Raw genomic sequence first — 21,812 nt, forward strand, 5'->3', positions numbered from 1 at the left:
TTATCAATTGAGTGATTGCCAACGTTAAAAAAGGAGGGAGAAGAGGATTAAAATGTGTTGTCCCTATTAGATTTAAGTACTTACGGCCCCAAATCAATCAGATCATAAACTGAGTAATGTTATTTCTGCCAAAACAATCAGTCAGGATTTATAATATATAGTTTTATCTGCTGAAAAATAATAGTATCATAGAAATTTATAAAATCTAGCACTAATGTGTTGTATACTGTCTGTCTGTAAGTATGTAATCTATTCCTCTCTGTCTCTCAAATATACTTTCCCTCACAATCTTTTACTCTCGGATATGATAAATAAGCTTATAAGAAAAACATTAATAAAAATGTAGATCCCATCAAAACTAGAATCTAGATTTTTAAAAAATATTTTTCTGATTTGATCTTATTTACCTAGAAATATATACTGTCTTTAATATGAATCACACTGATCATAGTGTATATCTAATACTCTAAATGCTGTATTCTATTTCAAGATGCGCCATAAGAAATGACATTATTGGGATAGCAGGAATATGTAGATACCTATAAAAATATGCTGAGTTTGTCTTACTCAACAATTAAGCTGAAAATATTCAAACTATGTGATGCAGCTACTTAGAGCCATAGTTAGAGATAAATTTATTTCATTGTGCTTATTATCATCTGGATCTAGTTTGAGAAGGATATAGATAAACTGGAATGGAATTAGAGGATAGCAGTGGAAATGACAGGAGCAGGCAGAATACCTTGCTCCAGAAAAGGTCGAAACAACTGATTATATGTAGCCTAAAAAGGGGGAAACTGACAGAGCATGATTACATTCTTCTAATATAATATCCTTAATATTAACAAATGAATTGCCACCTTACACTTAGATACAAAATAAATTATTAAAAATATGACTATTAGCATAACTATATTCAGAAAAGCTACTATTAGCATAAAAATAGAAAGAAATATAAGAAGACTTATAGGCAATATAATTCAAACAGCAGGAATATAATTTGTTAAATTAATAGACAATACATTAATTATAGCAATCTCTCTTTCTCTGAACACACACACACACACACACACACACACACACATACACACACGTATATTATATTTGGTGTCTTCTATGCATTTGAAGTGGAGAGCAAAAATGTTTATATTAATTTAAAATAAAGTGTGTCTATGGAGATTCTCAGTCATTCAGGTCATAGTTGTCCCAAGGGTGCTTTTTCAAGAGGCCTTTCTTGGTTTTCTTTGAAGACGTTTTGTTTCTCATCCAAAATAGGGTTGCCAGGTCTGCTTCCAAAAAATAGCGGACAAACGGGGGGGGGGGTGTTTAAGTAGTAAAAAAATAAAAAAAAAATACAATTAAATTATATATTTTCTTACAAACATTTTAACACGTATTAAAATAATCACTTCAAAACTTTACTTAAAATTCAAAACATCAAATATATTATAATAATATGTAAAATATTAAATTACATTTTAATTTCATTATAAAGCTTTTGAATTAAAAAAATGTCCACTATTTTGTGAAAAAAAATAGTGAACATAATGTGAAAAAAGCGGACTGTCCGCTCAAATAGTGGACACCTGGCAACCATAATCCAAGAAGCTTTTTCAACTCTGACTGGATGGTGGGAAATGAAAGGATTTATGTTCCTTACAGATAGCTGGTCATTTGCATTCTTTTAGAGAGTCATTGAGGCAACCTGTGGTTTATCTGTGTTGTCAGGGTCACCTGAGTGATGCAAATGGGTGTGGAGCTGCCTCTTGTGCACCCTTGCCAATTTACATGATACCTCCACTGTCACCTAATTCCATTCCCTCTCCCATCCAACAGCCACTTACCTGCCTGCTGGCCTGGAATTACCAATTTCCTGCTGCCTTTCTCATTGACTTTCCTTGACAATCACATTGCTGCACCATACCTTGGCAGTGTGGCAGCATAGCAACTTTGTAGTGGCCACATCTTTTCCAAATTTTCATCTCAGAGGAGCAATGGGTCCAGTGGTGGGTTTTAAATTTTTTTACTACTGGATCTGTGGGTGTGGCTTGGTGGGTGTGACATGGCTTGGTGGGCGTGGCAGGAGAAGGATACTGTAAAATCTCCATTCCTTCCCCAATCCAGTTAACTTTCCAGGGAAAGTTACTTCAAAATCCCAATTTTCTCCCGATCAGCTGGGACTTGGGAGGCAGAGAATAGATGGGGGTGGGGCCAGTCAGAATTCTTACTACCGGTTCTCCGAACTACTCAAAATTTCCATTACCGGTTCTCCAGAACTGGTCAGAACCTGCTGAAACCCACCTCTGAATGGGTCCCAGATTTTGAATACATTCAATAATTTAGCTCTCTTGAATACATAAACTGTTATCCCATGATGCATCATTTCACCCGATTGAAAGTTACAAACAGACACAGAATAGTAGTATATAGATAATAATAATTTAATGGTACTGTTGCTCTTAATTCATTATGCAATGTAAATCCTCTACTTTTCTTCAAAATAGTATTAGAAAAATAAGTTTTTCTCTTCTTAAATTTAAATTGAGTATACTCTCCATGAAAGTATATGCTATATACTATTATATGCTATTTGTTTTCATTTGAGTAGTTTTATTTTCTCTGTAAGGTATTTTTCTGAATGACATTTTGTTTAGATTTTCATTTTTTCTTAACCTTTTACTAATAACATTGACATTAATATACACATTTTGTAAATAATGGCATATGTAATATTAAAGGTATGAAGAATGAACTCAACCTTATAACATAATGTGCTCTACATGAGGCTATCTCTAGAATCAGTTCTGAAGACTCAGCTAATACTCAAATTGTGTATGTTCACAGATATACTGAATAATGTAGATACATTATCTAGTCTCCTTTCACCTTTATTGGCTGCCAGGTAATTCTATTGTAATCCAGATTGCTGTCTTTTACTTACAAAGTCCTTCATGATGTTTGGCACTTCTGCCTTTTCAGACTCTGTTCCAAGTTCAAAACTCTTGGATTAATGAGGAAAAGAGCAGGGCCTTTTTATTAAAGGTGAGTGACCTCTGCTTCTACAGATAGAGATACAGCTGAAATATATTCCTTTGGTATCCTTCACCTGTGGCTGTGGATTGTTGCTAGAGATAACACTATTGTGTTACTAATTTACTCCTACAAACTCCATTTTTCTATCTTTATTAAACTTCAGTCAATGGTGTGAAAGGCATTTAGCATTGGCTGAGTGGCTAATTTTGTTCTTATTTATATTATTTTTCTCTTTTTGTACCTTGGCTCTCTCCATCTGTCTTTTTTTTCCTTTGTTACTATGCACCCTTGAGTACAAGAAGGGTACCAAATAAATAATTTTTTAGTAATAAAAATTAGCTATGCTTCACAGTCTGTCTGCTTGCCTATTACCAGACCTTATCTAATAGTGATGTATTAAAAAGAAATAACAATTTATAATGGAAAATAGCCCATTCCTTCTCCACCAACCTCTTTTTTAATTCCTTCATCACCATTACATTGTTTTGCTCAAATAAAAGTATTATCAGCATACATTCTCTAAAATGATTCATATTTACAGAATAAAAAAACATGACAGGATGGAAGTACACTATAAAAGTCACTGAAACTTGAACAAGCTAATTCCTTAATTCAAGGATTATAAATCTAAATATAAATTGCATATTATTGATAGTTAATTACACATTTCAGGTCAAATAGAAACCCGTATAATATCCAGATAAGCACTTATCTTGCATAAAATAGATCCAACTTGGTAAAATAATCCATTTGCAACCTTTATTTGTACACATATTTATACATTTTTAATAGTCGTTTCCTTTTAATACAATACTTTCTTTTAAAACATTCCTTCTTTAACAGAAAAGGTTATATAGCTAACTTATAGTAAGAAGAAATACATGTTGAGATTCACACATCTATTTGCATCTAGCTGGAACTGAACAAGTATCAACCTCATAAAAGGTTTGCTGTGCTATGTTTATTATTTCTGTCTGGGGAGGGGAGTTGTGGAAGATTTCCACAGATCCCATACCAATAGCTTTCTCATTACACTTTGGTAAGTACTAAATGAAACAAGTTTTTTTTCCTCTCCACACTGAAGAATGTCACTGTGACAAGAATAACTAGGGAACACCACAAATGAAATATTGTGTATTTCTTTCAGTTCCTGCCTCTTTGGTTAAATCATTAGCATTTTTCAGATTTGCTGCTGAGTAAGCAATTCTGCTTTGAAAACCTAAATTTGCCTGGAGATAGTCTAATCTTATACTTCTAGTGTAAGTTGCAGTTTCTAATGAATTTTCACTTGCGTTTTCATTGAACATTTGTTTTGTCAATGTAGCCTGACTAAAGAACTTTGCCAGTTTAACTTTGCATTCAACATTGGTATTGTTTCCATCTTAAACATGAATATAATAATTGTTCAAGAAAAACTATAACTGAAGGATTTGTATATCTCTTTTTCTAGTATCCATAGAATTGATTGTTTACACATGGCTGTATATTTTCACTTAGGCTGATTCTCTTTCTCAAAGTACACCTAATCTTTTTTATTCACTGTAGCCTTAGCCTAATTTTAAAAATTTGCAGAATTTCCATTTTATTATAAGCTATCATATATTTCATTCTCACCTGTTCAGATTCTGCCTTGGCATAAAGAGTTAAGTGTACAGTACCTTCATTTTATATAAGTATATTGATTTTAATGTCCATGTATTTTTAGTTCATTCAGCACTTTACGGAGTCTTTTCTTAGGAAATTAATTAGTTTTGCTTGACAATATTTGTACTATCAAAGTTAGTATCGAACACAAAGATATATTGAATCTACCAGTAAAAATCATAGATCTCCAGTTAATTATTAGGATCAAGATGGTTGCAGTTCCAAGAATTTCCAGCAAATTGACCAAACCTTATTCTGGCTACATAATCTGGAATTTGTAGTACTATTGCTTTAGGAGAACATTTGGGAAGGCTAGTCTTAGCTGTGTCAATTTGAAGGAGGAGATAGTCAAATGATTGGCAGTTGGCTATTAGGCTGAGCATAGGGACCAAGAAGTGGAAATGTAATTATTTTGGATTGGTTTATTATTAGAATCATAGACAGCCCAGAAGTCATATAAAGAAAAGTAATATAACAAGTTGCACAGGCTGAGAAGTTAAGAATCAAGTTTTATTGATCACTCTGGTTGCCATATAATTAGTTCTGCAGTGTAGCAGAGGTTGGACTAATAATACCCTTGAAGTTTAGGCTAGTATATTTCTCATTTGACTCAGCAGTACATTATTGGCTTCTTTTCTAAATGGGCTACTGGGTTTTATGAGCCAAACTTTCTCCTTTTCCAGATGTTACACATAGAAAGCACCAACACTGATATCCAAAATGAAAAATCATCTAAACAAAAATAAGCAAACAAAAAATATATATCAACAACATAATTATGTAGCTATCTGAGCATTACCTGTATCGTAGTCCATATATGAAGCTTGAATAATTATAACTGCTGTTACTGATTTACATTTTAATTTTGATTTTTAAGTTACACTTTTTCTAATTACTAAAAGTCTTCTCATGACTACATCAAGTTCGTTTCTTGTTCTGCAAATTTCAGTTCTACTGAGTTGGCCTCAGTTGAAGACTATGGTTTGCAGCTGTCTTCCTTAACTAAATAGAAGTATTGTCTTGTTTCAACTGCTGACCGATTTAGTGATCTAGTGATCCCCTATCTGATTTCTTTGTTTCTACCATTGTTACTCTCTAGCAAATGCTGACCTAGTATTTGTTTTCATTGCTGCAATAAACTATTTGCATTCCAACACTGTATATCCATATTCATATCCAGAGTAACCATTTTACCAAGTTTGCTAAGTTATCCTAAATGTACTTTTCAAAGAGCACTACAACATTGTTAAATTAGTGTTTAATATTTTCTGTGAATCAGAGAAAACATGCACCTAACAAGCAGAAAAAGTGAAATAGTCTCTCTATGTAATAATCTTATAATGTCTTTTTTTAAAGAATGACAGCAATAGATGCAAATGCATTAACACCCAACCATGGTATACTGTGGCAAAACAGTTATGATATTATAAATAAAGTTCAATGTAGCCCAGCTTTCATAGTCATTAATTTGTGCTGAGTCACTGACTCACAATACAGTAATTATCCAAAGCATTTATATGCTGATTTTACCACAGGTTTGGAGTTTAAAACACATGAACATTAAAAGAACCAGATATTTTTTTTAAAAGTCATTTTTTTAAAATAAAAAATAGAAGATTTAAAATATTTAAGAAAAATTCACCAAGCATCTAAAGAAGAACAAAACTGGTGCAAAACCTTACAGGAAAAGCTTGATAATATACCACAGCAGGGATATCTTTTTAATTGTAAAGCTAATTCTCAGAATCAGGCAAAGTAGGCATTAGAATGCTGATATTGGAAAAAATGTGGGTTTTTTTCTTCAAAAGTTTGGTTCCAAAATGTTTTAGGGCTTTGGTGGTAATTCATAGAACTTTGAACATAAAATATTAGAAAGTCAATTAAATTTCTTTAAGATGAATGAAGTGGAGTGAGCCATGCTAATAAATTCTCTGGTTCATGTTATTGTGCATCATCTGCCACTTTCACTAGTGGTAATCAGTATTCCTAGGTGCATGAAGTATCTTCCAAGTAAAGATCACAACTAGTCCTGAAATGGAGGTCACACTCCAAAAAATACTTAGAACTGAAATTCTTGGTTTTATTTAGATGTATTTCACATAGAATTGAATATAATTCAAATATGATAATACTATTCTCCAGTTGTAACTCCCTGCTTGTCACATTAATATTTACAAATTGGTAGCAACCTTTGGAGGTCACATCTATGTACTTTTGGATACCATATGGAACATAGGCCTCAAAGTCATATATTATTGCCATATTCAGTGCTACTCTTCTAGATTGTCATAGTCATATAAAGATTAAATTATTTATGAAATAAAATATTTCCATGGAATATTACATCCGTGGTTCAGTTGGCCCTGATTACAGTTATCCCTATAGAACACATAGAACGTATTGGTTCTATGCACTGTGGTTGCATATGTGTTAGCATGAAACTATTTTATTTAACAATTAAAATATAAATTGTTTTCTATTTCGATGTTTATTTTCTGTACTATTTCTATACTAAACTCCATTTTTACCAATAATCCATGAAATTAGGCCCGGGGAAATTAAATGATTTGACTAATGTTCTGTGCTGCGTCTGTGGCAGAATTGGGTTCTGTATCCATCTCTCTTAATTTATAATCCCTAACCACTAGCCATTGTTCTCTTATTAAACAAAACATCATTCAGAAGCTAGGAGGGGAAAGTGCTTCTAATACATCAAATCTTATCAAATGACTCTAAACTTATCTTGCCTTTGTTTTCACCAAGGTTTGCTGTAAATCTTCCTAACTAGAGAGCAACAGGACTTGTGTCCTTGCTAAAAAGAGAAGATTGATTTACTATATTCACAAAGAGGCAGGTGCTTCCAATGGGGACATAATAATGAATTTAAGCCTGTGGACTCTTAAGGAAAAGTGTTAAGACTGGACAATGTTGTAAATACTTGTAAAATAGAAAAATCTGAAAAAGCTTTATGCCCAATATCTATTTCAAGTCACTGTTTCAGAAAAACAGATGCTGCCTTACGGGCTTCTTATTCTTCAAATCCTCTAATTGATTGCTCATTGAGCTCACTCAGTCCAAAGTAGAGAGAAACTTTGTACAGACATCATTAGTTTTTCTCCATTTAAAGATTAATCATGAAGAGCTCTGGCTCTTTAATTCTGTAATTTGTATATTTAATGGGCTGCTGCAGAATCTATGACAGTAATTAGCATAGCCTGAAAACTCATTAATACACAACAACATGATTAATGCAACATTAATGCAAACATGACTGAAGTTATTTGGGTTATGTAGTAAGAAGATTAAAGCTAAAATGTCCTGTTTGTTTTACCAGTAGTGGGTATAATGGGGTGACAAAAAATAAAAATACAAATGGGTATCAAATTAGTAATTTTAACCTAGGAGATTCTATCCAAGTCATGATCATTTCCATAGTGTCAGATGTTTGGATACAGAAAACATCTCTTGCAACTGTTTAGGCTGGCTTACTTGTTTCAGGTATACTTGTTGCTTTGTTACATTTACAGTGATACATGTTATAAATGGCTTCTGTTCAGATCTTGCCACATTTATATTGAAAAGTGTTGCAATATTTTCAGGATCAGACTCAATAAAGATAATAGGAGTTAGAGCTTTAAATATATTTCTTTTTAATTATGATAGGCATTCTATATTCACTGAATATTCAAGGTAGAAGCGACGAGAATGGTGAGGGTGGCTCCTTATATATACAAGGGGTGGAGCTAGGAATGGGAGTGGTAAGTTATGAATACATTAAAGTCCAAAGAATAAGTTAACCTCTGATGTTCCATATATACATTATTTACACATTGGAGAATAAGGCATTTACATCTGACAAATCCCCCTCTAAATGCCGGTTCGTTACACAACACCAATTACATTCTGATTCAGGACAATATAATACATATAATTTAGAAGTTAAATATTTGTGTTGTTTAGAAGGTAAGGGTTTTGTTAATATGTCAGCTAATTGTTCAGAAGTATCGCAATGTATTGCTTTAATGAATCCGTCTTGAGACAGTTGTCTCACATGCTTAAACTTTATATCAATATGCCTGGACCTTTGTCCAATTGCATCGGATCTGGATATTTCAATGGCCGCTTTATTGTCTTCATGCATAATAAATGGTAAGGTGGGTTTCTTCCAAACATCAGTGATCAGATCATTGAACCATACAAGGTTATTTGCAGCTTTGGACAAACAAACATATTCCGCTTCTGTAGTAGAAGTGGCTACTAGTTCTTGTTTACCAGTATACCAGTAAACTGGACAATCATTCAATAGAAAAACATAACCAGAAGTACTCTTTCTGCATGATGTATCACCAGCCCAATCTGCATCAGCATAACAAGTAATTTTTGGTTCTCTGTCATTATTGGGTTCCAACATTAAACAAAAATCTAATGTACCCTTCAGATATCTTAGAATTCTTTTGACAGCTTCCCAATGATACAAGGTTGGTTTACTAACATATCTTGACAATAGATTGAGAGGTAATGCAATATCTGGCCTAGTCCAATTAGATATATAAAGGAGTGAACCTATAACTGATCTGTAAAATGTGTTGTCTTTAAACTCAGGAGAAGATTCATCAGTGTTTCTAAGAAAATCAGTTTGCATAGGGGTGTCACAGGTTTTAGCATTATTTAAGTTACATTTGTTTAGGAGTTCGATGATTTTATCTTTCTGTGTAAGTTTGAATCCCCTTTTAGTTTTGTTAATTTGCACACCAAGGTATTTATTCACTTTACCCAGAGATTTCAGTGAGAAGTGTTCATTTAACTTATTTACAAAGATTTCCCTGCTCTCTTTATGCTTTCCAATGTATAAAATATCGTCCACGTAAATTAATACAAATTCAATATGATCATTACTCTTTTTTACAAAGAAACAGTTATCAGCAGTGGTGGCGTTGAAATCCATGGTCTTAAGTACTTTTACCAAGCAATCGTACCATCTTTTGCCGGATTGCTTTAATCCGTACAGACTCTTATTTAATAACCAAATTTCGTTCTTATTAGTGTATTGACTGTGTGGTGCTCTTACATATATTTCCTTATCTAATTTTGCATGTAAGTATGCGGTCTGTATGTCATATTGGAATACGTCTAGATTGAGTGCAGATGCTACTACAAGGGCTGTTTTGACACTCTCTGTTCTCACTGTGGGTGAATATGTATCAGTATAGTCTTCTGGATATTTTTGTGCATAGCCTTGTGCAACTAGTCTAGCCTTGTATAAGGTATTGCCTCCTTCTAAGTTCTTAATTTTATAAATCCACCTGGTACCTATAATTGTTTTATCCTTAGGTGCGATCGCAGGTGTGAATACATTTAATCCTTGTAAACTTTCCATCTCTTTTTCCATAGCTAGTTCCCATTTTTCTCTTTCTTCATGTGGAAGTTTCAATACTTCTTCATATGTATTAGGTGTTATTTGTTCTCCATTCATATGCATTATGTAATCTTTGTATTTATTTGGTATTTGGTTTCTATTGTTTCTAATAGTTCTTTCAGGCTTGCTATGGTTATCATGCAAATATCTAGCTTCCTTTTTTGTTAATGTGTCTGTCTTTATTTTATGCTGACTATTAGTCCAAGTTTTGGTTTTGTTCTTACTTTTGTTAATATTTTGATTTTCTGTTGTTCCTTCCTCGCAAGATATCGTATCTTTACATTTATTAGGAAATATTTCATTAAGGTGCAATTTTGACCAATTGGCCTGTTCATGGAACACAGCTGTTCTGGATACTATAAATTTGTTATTACTATCAATAAATCTGTACCCTTTGGTTCCAGTTTCGTATCCCATGAATCTTAATCTCCTGGATACGTTTTCTCCCTTTCTCCTCAATTGTTTAGGTATGTGTACGTCTGCAGTGACTCCAAATATGTGCATGTGTGATAATTTGGGTTTTCTATTGTACATCACCTCATATGGTGTCTTATTCACAATACTGGACCAGGTTCTATTTTGAGTGTAATTCGAATAATGTAATGCCTCTGACCAAAATTGTTTGCCTAAACCAGCATCCTCTAATGTGCACCTAATCATGGTTTGTAGTGTGGAATTTTTCCTCTCTGCAACTCCATTTTGAAATGCAGAAAAAGGATTGGACGTGAAATGTAACATTCCTCTATCCTTTAACCATTGGGAGAATTCTTTAGACATGAACTCACATCCCCTATCTGTCATAATTTGCTTTATTCTGATATTATGTTGTGTTTCTATACGTTTGTAGAATTCCTTAAATTTCTGAAATGTTTCATCCTTGTGCTTTAATGTGTAAACAAAACCATATCGGCTGTAGTCATCCACTATTGTTAGGAAGTAACGTTTTCTATAGGTAATTGAGGGACTTAATGGACCAACTAAGTCCATATGTACCAAATCAAAAATATTGTTAGTTGATCTGTTAGATTTTTTTGGTCTGGGACTGGTTTTTAGTTTGGTGGACTTACATACTGAGCATTCCAAATAATTTTCACAATTTTTTATTTTGACACCTTCTGCGTGTTCAGTCATTTTTTGTACTACAGGAAAGCTTGCATGTCCTAACTTCCTGTGTAAGATGTGAGCACACTCATCATGAATTGGTTTACCTATTTTTGGTTTCTTTTCCTTGTATGTATTTTTGTGATCATGAGTTATTCTACACTCATCATTGTCACTGTTACTGACATTTTCATCATCTGCTTCAATACAATCTTCCATATTTGAATCAATGTTATGTAAACATCTTTCTTTAGTTATCAGATAGGGTAGACCTCCTTTTATCATTACAGTACCTACATTTGTTTTGTTCTTTTCTATAGTTGCTTTCCCCTTTGAGAAAACTATATTGATATCAGATTCTCTGCTTAATTTTATGGCACTTAGTATGTTGTGAGGTATTTCTGGGATTAATAATACCCCCTCTATTTTCCCTAGACCAGGCAAGGTCACATTTCCTTTGCCTAGTACTTGAACCTTTTCTTGATTAGCTACCTTTATCACAAACTTATCTTCTATAAATGAAGATAATATACTTTTGTTGTTGGTGGTGTGATTTGTTGCACCAGAATCAATAAGCCAATTGTTATTCTCATCCTGCTGTGTTCTGGTGCTGTCTTGTTTATTTAGCCCATTCAGTGACCCAGATTTCCTCTCTTTTGAATTTTCTCTACCCCCTCTACCTTCTTTGTAATTTGGTGGGCTTCTATATTTGTGTCTATCTGTGGAAGATTGTCTGTAATTATATTTGCTCCTATATTCTGGTCTATGTCTCTCTCTTGAGACTTTGGGGCAGTCTCTTCTACTATGTTCCCTGGATCCACAATTGTAGCATCTAAAGGCCTCATTATGTTTATCTTGAAAGACTACTTTCCTAAAAGGTTTGTGGTCTGTTTGGTTACTGGATCGATTTTTTCTTGAATTGTCTTCTGCTATCAATTTGTTAGATAGACTTTCTATGGATAAATATCCCAAATTAATGGTATCTAAGTGTGACATAAAGCTATCCCATGATGGATCAAGTGAATTGATAATAACACTTTTCATTGTTTGATCTGAAATCACTTCCCCCCTCAATTGTAGCTCAGCTCTTATTTTGTTTAGATTTATCAAATGCTCACTTATAGAAACCCCTGGTTTTACTCTAGAGGAAAAGAAATCCTTAGACATTCTTGTGGTTGTAGCTACGCTATCACTGTGAAATAGATTAAACATGCATTGAATTATTTCTGATACAGTTAGGTTTGGTTTGATGCTATGATACATTGCAGGAGACACGCTAGATATTATTATGAAAAATGCTCTATGATGTAAACAATCTATTTTTAAAGTCCAAGGTCTTCTTGGAGGGCTAGTTATAAAGAATAGTAAATTTTCTTTCATGAAAATAACCTGAAGCTGTTGATACCACTCTTGTAAATTAATGCCATCAATTCTAAGTTTTGGGAAGTCACTGGGTAAGTTACCTACATTATTCTGTCCATTACTTACAACCTGGGGCAGTCCGTGATCTCTCAAGTGCAGGAAATTACAGAACGGCATTGGGATGCTTGCAATGAGTCTGCGCGGTTCTCTGGCCAGTTCAAGTCCTTCTGGGTCGTCTACGTAGTTTCGCACATGCGCGTTGCTCATTTCTTCTTTGGTGGCGTCGTGGAAGGTTCTCTCCCTTTCAGCTCTCTCGATCCGCTCCTCCTCAGATGAGTCGGTCTCTGGCTCGGTTTTTGGGGTTCTGGTGGTGGTGACGGTTCTTTTCTTCTTTTTGTGTGCGTTGGTATTCGATTTTGTCTGTGGTGTAGGGCGAAATCGGCATGGCTCTCTGGGCTCGGGCGTCGTCGCTTTCGAAGTCAGGATGGGAGCGTGCAGGTCTTGAGTCGCCGGTTTGATTTCTTGCTTCTTCGTAGATGTCTTGGTAATTTTCAGTCTTGGCCCAAAAGCAGCAAAAAGTGTTTTCATTGCTGATTTTACTTGAGATTTTGTTAAATCGTCTTCACTTTCTGATTTTGGATCATCTGAAGAGTTTGAGACTTCTTTCTCACTTTCTTCGTCTGATAGTGTTTTTCGCGCCAGAAATTTTGAACTGAGCGTTTTGATTGGCTCTGCTCCATTCTCTTTTGAAGTTCGTTGAAACCAAGATGGCTGCCATTCAAAATTTCGCGCGGGATCACATCTTTTCTTTTTAACAACTATTTTCTCAGTAGTCATCTCACTTACGATTTTTTGATCTTTGGGTTTTTCTTTAATGACGTTTTTCTCTCTCGCTGCTCCGCTGTTCTTCAGCATCTCCTGGAGGTCCGCGATGAGACTTTCATCATTCTTTTGGCTTTTTAGTATCTTTAATATCTCTGACCTGAGTTCGTTATTTTCTATTTCGATTTCTTTCTGGTCATTATTTTCACTCATTAGTTCTTCTTCTTCAGTGGTGTATTCTTCGGATTCTCTCGAAATCGCATTGGTGGATTCGTTGATCATCTCTTGATCAGTTTCTATTTCTTTGCTGTAGGCCCTGGTGTTGGGCCTATCTTTCTTGGACATTTTTAATTACTTATTGAGTCAATTAACCATCCTCTGCTACCAGCTTGTTGCAATATTTTCAGGATCAGACTCAATAAAGATAATAGGAGTTAGAGCTTTAAATATATTTCTTTTTAATTATGATAGGCATTCTATATTCACTGAATATTCAAGGTAGAAGCGACGAGAATGGTGAGGGTGGCTCCTTATATATACAAGGGGTGGAGCTAGGAATGGGAGTGGTAAGTTATGAATACATTAAAGTCCAAAGAATAAGTTAACCTCTGATGTTCCATATATACATTATTTACACATTGGAGAATAAGGCATTTACATCTGACAAAAAGAACATTTTTGAGCCCAGTATTGTATTGAATACAAATAGGAATCTCACACTCTGTGTTTAAACATGTCCTGATCTGGCCTTTTCACTAAACATTGTATGGAAATAGTAATTTAAAAATGTTTAATTGGAAGGTATGAAAAGTTTAAATTAGTTTTATGCCAATGAATATTGTACTTTTTTTACTTTGTAATGAAGTAACCATTACCTGCCACTATTACCAGTGTTGCTTTGTGGTATGTTTTCATATTCATCTCTGATAAAACCAAAAACATGGAAGATTCCCTCCAAACAACTGAAAGGTTTAAAATAACAGTTGCTGAATCTGATAGACTGGAATTTGCTATGCATATAATTGTAGTGATATTCTATTATTTAATGCTTATATTTTTGAATCTACGGCTATGCTTAGAAATGCAGTTATTTTATTTTACTTAAGCCTCATTTCATTCAAGAAGTCAGCATGTCATACAGCACAGAATCTATTTCTTCACCAAATGGTGAAGAATTTCTTATGAATTTCATAGATGAGGACAGACTTGAACCTAGATCCTAAGAGACCTTATCCAACACTTTAACTACTGCATGACACTGACTCTCTTTGTGTATATGTGTGTGTGTGTGTGTGTGTGTGTGTGTGTGTGTGTGTACGCACGCATGCGCATGTACACGCATGCACATCTTTAAGTCCATGTCAGTGACTGGAGTCTTCTTGCCAAGATTTCAAAAATGATTTCCAATTATCTGCTTCCTAGAGTTGAAGTCACCCAGTTTACTTTGTGCCTAAAACAGGACTAGAACTCACAATCTCCAGGTTTCTAGCCTGATGCCTTAACTGCTCCACCAAATTGGCTTTCCTGACTTTCATTAGAAAAGAGTATTTTAGAAACCTACTGTGGCTGTCACTTTGGTTTGTCTTCCTCTCAATCATACATACACAGAAAGATGCACTGTGTGGGTGTATTTTACATATTAATTTTCCGTAGAAAAATTGCTGTGAATATGCTTGGCAAATTAAAAAAATGTTCTGTTGCCCAACATCCTCTTTCAATAATTGAGAAGCTTTGAAGACAAGACAGGCAAGACCAATTTCACATCCTAATGCCAGGCAGCTGAGTTTCCTTGAAACTTCAGCACTTTTACATCTATTCCGTGTGAAAAATTCTTGGGTGTCTATATTGTAGTTATATGAGATAAGCTTTTCCTTAGCCTTCATCTGACACTATGATTAAAAGTTAGGTGCCTGATAGGACAAAAATTTTTTGAAGACAACTAATAGATTGAAGTTGTTTTGTTCTATGGGCTGTCATAGATGCCTGATAGGCCATGTTTTCATTTCATTGCAGAATGTTTGCTGATGTCTGAAAGGATGAATGTTCAGAACAATTTTTTTTCATGATGTTATTTGTGCTTTTCCCAGTCTGATGCCCCTTAGTTGCATTTCACTGCAACTCACATGATCTCAAAACAATATGTTGGCTAGTATGGTTATTCACTATGCTTGTAGAGAAGGTGGTTGCATTGCAACTTCAGAGGACTTTGCAAGAAGCAAATATCTGGGCCTCATTCAGTCAAGCTTCAGGCTTGGGTAAAATACTATGGTGGCATTGGTTGTACTCTTGGATAACCTCTGGTGGGATCAAGATGGGAATGGTGCATCCATATTTCTTTTCTTGACCACTCAGTGGTTTTCAGTACTATCGACCATGGTATCTTTCTGGACTGACTTTGGAGGTTGGCAGTGAGCAGCATGGAGTTGTGCTTGTTCTCCTTCTTCTTCTGGGATTGTTTCCAGTCAGAGTTGATAGGCTGACATCACTTCAGGACTCAGTATTTCTCTCTTATAGTACACTCTCTTTTCCTATTTAACATCCACATGAAATTGTTGGATAAGATCATCTACTGGGTGAGGTCAACTGACAGTTTAGGGTGAGATACTATCAATATTCTGATGATAACCAACTTCATATCTTCACTCCAGGCTACCTGACTGATGCTATGGAGATTCTATCTCAGAGACTGGCCTGGATGGGTTGTCACAGGCTTCAGCTTAACCCAAGGAAGACAGAATGGCTCTGGGGTTTGGACCTCTTGGTTCTAGGAACCTTCCATTTTAATGGCACTGCCCCAGAAAGACCTGGTACACAACCACAACCCCCAGTTCCTGCTTGAAGACAACATTCTTTGTATAGGAAAGCCTTTGCACAGTGTAGATAGTTGCACTCGTTCCTGGACTGGGGGAGGGGGGCTCTGCTCATAATCACTCATGCCCTTGTGACCTCCATATTGGACTAATGTAATTCACTTTATATATCATTTCCCTTGTTGAAGAGAATTGAGAAGCTTTAGCTGGTGCAAAATGTAGCAGTGCAGGCAGTTACTGGTGCCAGTTACTTGGCAGGTGTGATACCACTGAGGGTTCCAGAGTGCTCTTAAGTGCAATTCAAGCTGCTGGTGTCACCTTTAAAGCCCTTCATTGCTTAGGACCATCTTTCTCCAGTTGTTCCTACTTGGCCTATCTGATCTGGAAAGACTGATGTGATATCCACACATTCAAAAGCCACCTGAAACATGCATTTCTTCGATTTAAAAAATTTTTTTTTGATACTGACTAACTTTTAAAGAATAGGCAACTTCATTCACATTCTGTAACAACATTGGTTTATTATGATGTCCACAACTATTGCAACTATGCCCATAAAGATGTAGCCATTTTAAGATTTTTTCATTTTTTCCTTCTTATATCCTTTCCTTCCTTTAAAAAAAAAGGGGGGGGTTTGTTATTAGTTGTCTTAAATTATATTCTTCTTTCACTTTTTTGAGACTAAGTTCCAGTAAACCTAATGTAACTTACATCTGAATGGACACTATGGAGCTGTACTCATTTTTATATGTGATTAAATATCATTAAATACAATAGATATATTTCTGAAAATGTGTGTGTGTGTGTGTGTGTGTGTGTGTGTGTGTGAGAGAGAGAGAGAGAGAGAGAGAGAGAGAGAGAGAGAGATTGTATTTTTTAAAAAAAAATATTTGAAATGTTGTTTTGTTAACAGAATGTGATGAAATTTACTGTGATGGTAGCTCCTGTATGTGAAACATTAATTTCCATATGCCAAGTTTGGACTAATAGGTTGACACAATTTGGTACAAAGGGAAGACATGTTTGTAGGATATTATGCTTCCTGTTCTGTCATGGAACTGATTATTAGGGAAGATTGAAATATAAGAGATAATTCACTGTTTTTGATGACATTGTTGTGTATGTCTTTGGGTGTGTAATTTGCCAAAAAACAAACCAGTCTATAGCCTAGGTCAGCTTGTTCCAAAACCCTTTTTACACATGGCAACACAGGCAACAAAGAGAAGGATTATTTTCAATTTATTTTAAACCAGACTACAAAACGAACTCTGCAAGTGATTTTAGAACTATATTTTTTTTGATAAAGACTCCAGTAATAGCATCTTGAAAGACTGATAGCCTTTCCCCTTTCTTATACTCCATGAGGTATAGCCACTCTGCGGGTTTTTTTTCCTAATGTTTTTTGTCTGTTCACTTGCTTGTTTGTTTCCCCATCTTAAAACATGTTTTGTAACCATTTCAGCAGAGTTTCTTCAAAGCTGACCATAAAAGCAAAACCCTTTTAACACCCAAGATCAACACCAATATACTGCAACTGAGAATCATTGTAAGAGTATTCCCAAATTTCACTCTGATTATTAGTCATAGTTTTGTGTAAAAGAAACAGAATTATCTAGTCAACCCTGGGACAAAGAAAATCTATTTTGAATTAACCTCTTTGGGTTATGCTGAATCTTGTGCACATCACCATTAATATTAGTTTTTTAATGTGTACTATATATTAAGGAGCCCTTGATGATTTAATAGAAGAATAAGCTCATAGGAATGAAATATAATAATCAAAAATTAAGTAAGCATAGATATTTTTGGTAATTTCTTCTCAGCAGTCTCCTTTCTTATTGTTATCCCAAGCTCTCTGTAAAACAACTGGAACATAAAAGAGCTTTTGATTATATTCCCTGCCAAGTTTGTTTAAAGTCAATTGTCACATAGCTCTGAACAGCTATTTTAATAGCATGATGGATGTTCATTACCTCAAGTGAATGTCTTAATATTTGTGAGTATATTGTGACTGTATGGATGTCAACCTGTGGAAAGATTAAAGTATGTGAGTCAAAGGATACTGCTTATGGTGTGAAGTAATTAGTAGCATTATTGTAATATGAATATGTGCTGTAGTTATGATTCTTCAATTTTTCATAATAGAATCTGTCTACACAAGAAGCTTTCATTACTTATTATTTTCTGCCTGACAAAGGAAGGAAAAATGAATACGAAAAAGTTGATTCATTTGATACAGCTGGATAGAACCCAATAAATTACACTACACTGTTATCAGTGTACTAAAAGGGAGCAACAAGGACATGAATATCACTGTATAAGTAGTAAAAAGACACTTTTAATCAGAAGTACTTACATCAGAAACTATGCAGAATGTGGCAAATGATTTTAATATTTGGTTGTAAAATAATTATGCCAGTTTAATATCCATATGTTGTAATTTAAAGTCTTTTTAATCATTTTATCCCCCCCACCAGACTTTCCATGAGAAACTTTCTGAGATGATGAAACAAAATGAAAAGCATTTCATTTTATATGTGGAAAATGTGTTATTTAGAAATATATAGAGAATTGACAATAGCAAATGTGATCCCTGATTAGGGATCACTAGGGATCATATTAATTTCTAGAATGATAAGATTGGAAGATATTGGAGGTCTTCTAGTCCAAATTCCCAGCAAGAGCTGGAATCCCCAGACTATCACAGAAAAATGGCAGCCCAACTAAAAAGTTGAAAATTTCCAATCATGGAGCATCCATGACTCCAGAAGGCAGTCAGTTCCAAAATCTATGAATCTATTTTGTTTCCTCAGTTTTATCCAGACAGCGATCAGAAGTAGTTATTTGATCACACAGGATCAAATGTGTGTAATGTCAATGGCAATTTCATTTATCCGAATAATTTTTTGTCATATTCATTTATATGCCACAAATGTGTTATCTAGTGAGAGCTAAACATGCCCTTTTTAAATTTCTAACTAGGTATTAAAATAAGCTTTAAAACTGCAGAACTTGATGGTCTACTTTTTCTCTGTATGTCACCTGGTAATCAAGAAGAATACATTGTCCTTCAGTTGAGAAGAGGCCGTCCTTACTTTCTCTTTGATCCACAGGTAAAATAGTGAAAGTTTTATAGCTATTTTTAATAATACAGTAGAGTGTGTGTGTGTGTGTGTGTGTGTATGTGTGTGTGTGTGTGTGTACTTGCTCTTTCCCTGCTTCTCATAAGAGATTAATATAGAGGTTAGGGTTAGGGTTTATGAAATAGTTACAATAAATTCTCCCCCCCCCTCTCTCTCTCTGTAATTTTATAACTATAGTTGTATCAATAGTATCATTATAAAATCCAAATAACAACTATGCATTAATAGTGTCCAAATACACCCTATGTCCTCCTGTCCTCCTTATTAGTCTCCAAGGACTTGCCTGGGGTACGATTTTGCCAACTCAGTTTGTCAAAATGGATGCAAACATATGTCTAGTATTCCTTGTCTACCAACATCACTTCAACTGTTTCTTCTCCTACTTCATTTCCTAAAGTTTCTCTGTAATCCAGAATCAGTATACAGGTTAAAATGTTCTGGGACAATTCCATCAAGAGCCCCTGTTACATTTTGTTCCAGAGGGTGATTAAAATCTCAATAAAATGGCTCTCATCTCATTTTGAAGTTGTCCATGTAACTTGTGAAATAAAAATAATATTTAGATTTACTGTATATACCACTTCACAGTGCTTTACAGCCCTCTCTAAGCAGTTTACAGAATCAGCATATTTCCCCCATTTTACCAGCCTCAGAAGGAGGGAAGACTTAGTCAACCTTCAGCTGGTGAGACTTGAACTGCCAAACTGCAGACAGCCAGCAGTCTGCAGAAGTAGCCTGTAGTACTGCATTCTAACCACTGCGGCACCATGGCTCCAACTGAATCCATCTGATACCTGAGATAAACAGACTACAGAATTGTGACACTGGTCAACCCTATACTCACCAGAAATAGTCTGTCCATAAGAACTAAAAAAGCTGTTGAGACTGTAGAAAGACTGTAGAGAACAGCAACAAAGATGATTAGGGGACTGGAGGCTAAAACATATGAAGAACAGTTGTAGGAACTGGGTATGTCTAGTTTAATGAAGAAAGGGACTAGGGGAGACATGATAGCAATGTTCCAATATCTCAGGAGTTGCCACAAAGAAGACGGAGTCAAACTATTCTTCAAATCACCTGAGGGTAGAACAAGAAGCAATGGGTGGAAACTAATCAAGGAGAGAAGCAATTTAGAACTAAGGAGAAATTTTTTGACAGTTAGAACAATTAATAAGTGGAACAACTTGCCTGCAGAAGTTATGAATGCCCCAACACTGGACATTTTTAAGAAGATGTTGGATAACCATTTGTCTGAAGTGGTTTAGGGTTTCCTGCCTGGGCAGGGGGTTGGACTAGAAGACCTCCAAGGTCCCTTCCAACTCTGTTATTTTATTCTATTCTATTCTAAATGACTCATTTTTATATCTATCATCCCCAGATCATAACTGCTTTAAGGTATAAATCAAATCTAATGTGTGACTTCGCACATTGTGTCTCAGGAATGTAATGATCTGACTTAAGCCTATGGCATATGGCAATAGCTCAGGTCCTGAGCTATTCAAAAACCTGCCTACAGGGCTGGCAAGGTGAAATCAACCATTACTAGCATCCTGGATTTGATGAACCCATGGTTCTTCTACTGTATACTCTGTTTCCAGTAATAGAATCCAATATCTAGCAAAATAATTCAGGAAAATAGATAAATAAAGCATGAACAGTAAGGAGTTATTCTTTTGTCAGACCTGATGTATATTACATGGAATCTTTTTCCAAAGTAGTGTCCTCCAGACATACTAGTATACAACTTTCAGAATTACTAACTAGCATAGCTCTGGAGTATTTTGTCTGGCAATTTATGAAGGCCCAGGTTGAGGAGCGTGGCTCTATTGTAGTATCTTGGATATATCTATCCTGTATAAAGATCATAGTGTTTTCAGTAGATATACAGTTGTCTGGTAAAATAATCTGTGACCTACCAAATAATGCGAAAACTCGCACATTAGAAAGCATCACAAATAATCTAATAGAAGCCTATTCAGCAAGCAGCATCACTGGGTTAATTTATCTGAACTCAGAAGCTGAGAAGCATTGGGGCTTAGTTACTACCAGGGTGGGAGACACAGAGGGAATATCATAGTGTAGACTAGACTGCATAGTTGAAAAATCCCAGAAGACAGAAGCAAACTTTTTTGGATTGCTGCCAAGAAACAGCATGATTTGATCTGTGTAATCACCAGGAATTAATCTCAGCTCAAGGAGACATTTTCATAGGAACAGTCTTTTTACAAACATTTCTCTTTTGCTTTTATCTTTCATAGTAAAAAGCTAAAGTTTTTCTCAAGTAAAATTCTACTCTTAGTGGTTTCATGGACATTTCCAGGTACTGAAATGTGAAAACATTCCAAATTTCAATGGCAAACCTTCAGTAGCACAATATTAGGATTTTTTAAAGGCGCTAATGTGCTATCATCAGAAGCAAAACTACCCCTACAATATGAAAGGAAATAATCGAATTAGTTATGCAGCTTATATTTTGAAATA

General features: G+C 34.9%; 1 protein-coding gene across 1 annotated transcript in view; it reads left to right on the forward strand.

Moving 5' to 3' along the window:
• USH2A (usherin) overlaps nucleotides 1-21,812 on the forward strand; it is a 458,447-nt gene that overhangs the window by 130,484 nt on the left and 306,151 nt on the right. The window contains exon 21 of the mRNA XM_087891378.1: nucleotides 19,171-19,301. Within this exon, the coding sequence (XP_087747504.1) occupies nucleotides 19,171-19,301 (131 nt within the window). The remainder of the gene's footprint in view (nucleotides 1-19,170; nucleotides 19,302-21,812) is intronic.

Source organism: Pantherophis guttatus, chromosome 1 (genome assembly GCF_059756535.1).
Source record: "Pantherophis guttatus breed Tessera chromosome 1, ASM5975653v1, whole genome shotgun sequence".
NCBI classification, from domain to species: domain Eukaryota; kingdom Metazoa; phylum Chordata; class Lepidosauria; order Squamata; family Colubridae; genus Pantherophis; species Pantherophis guttatus.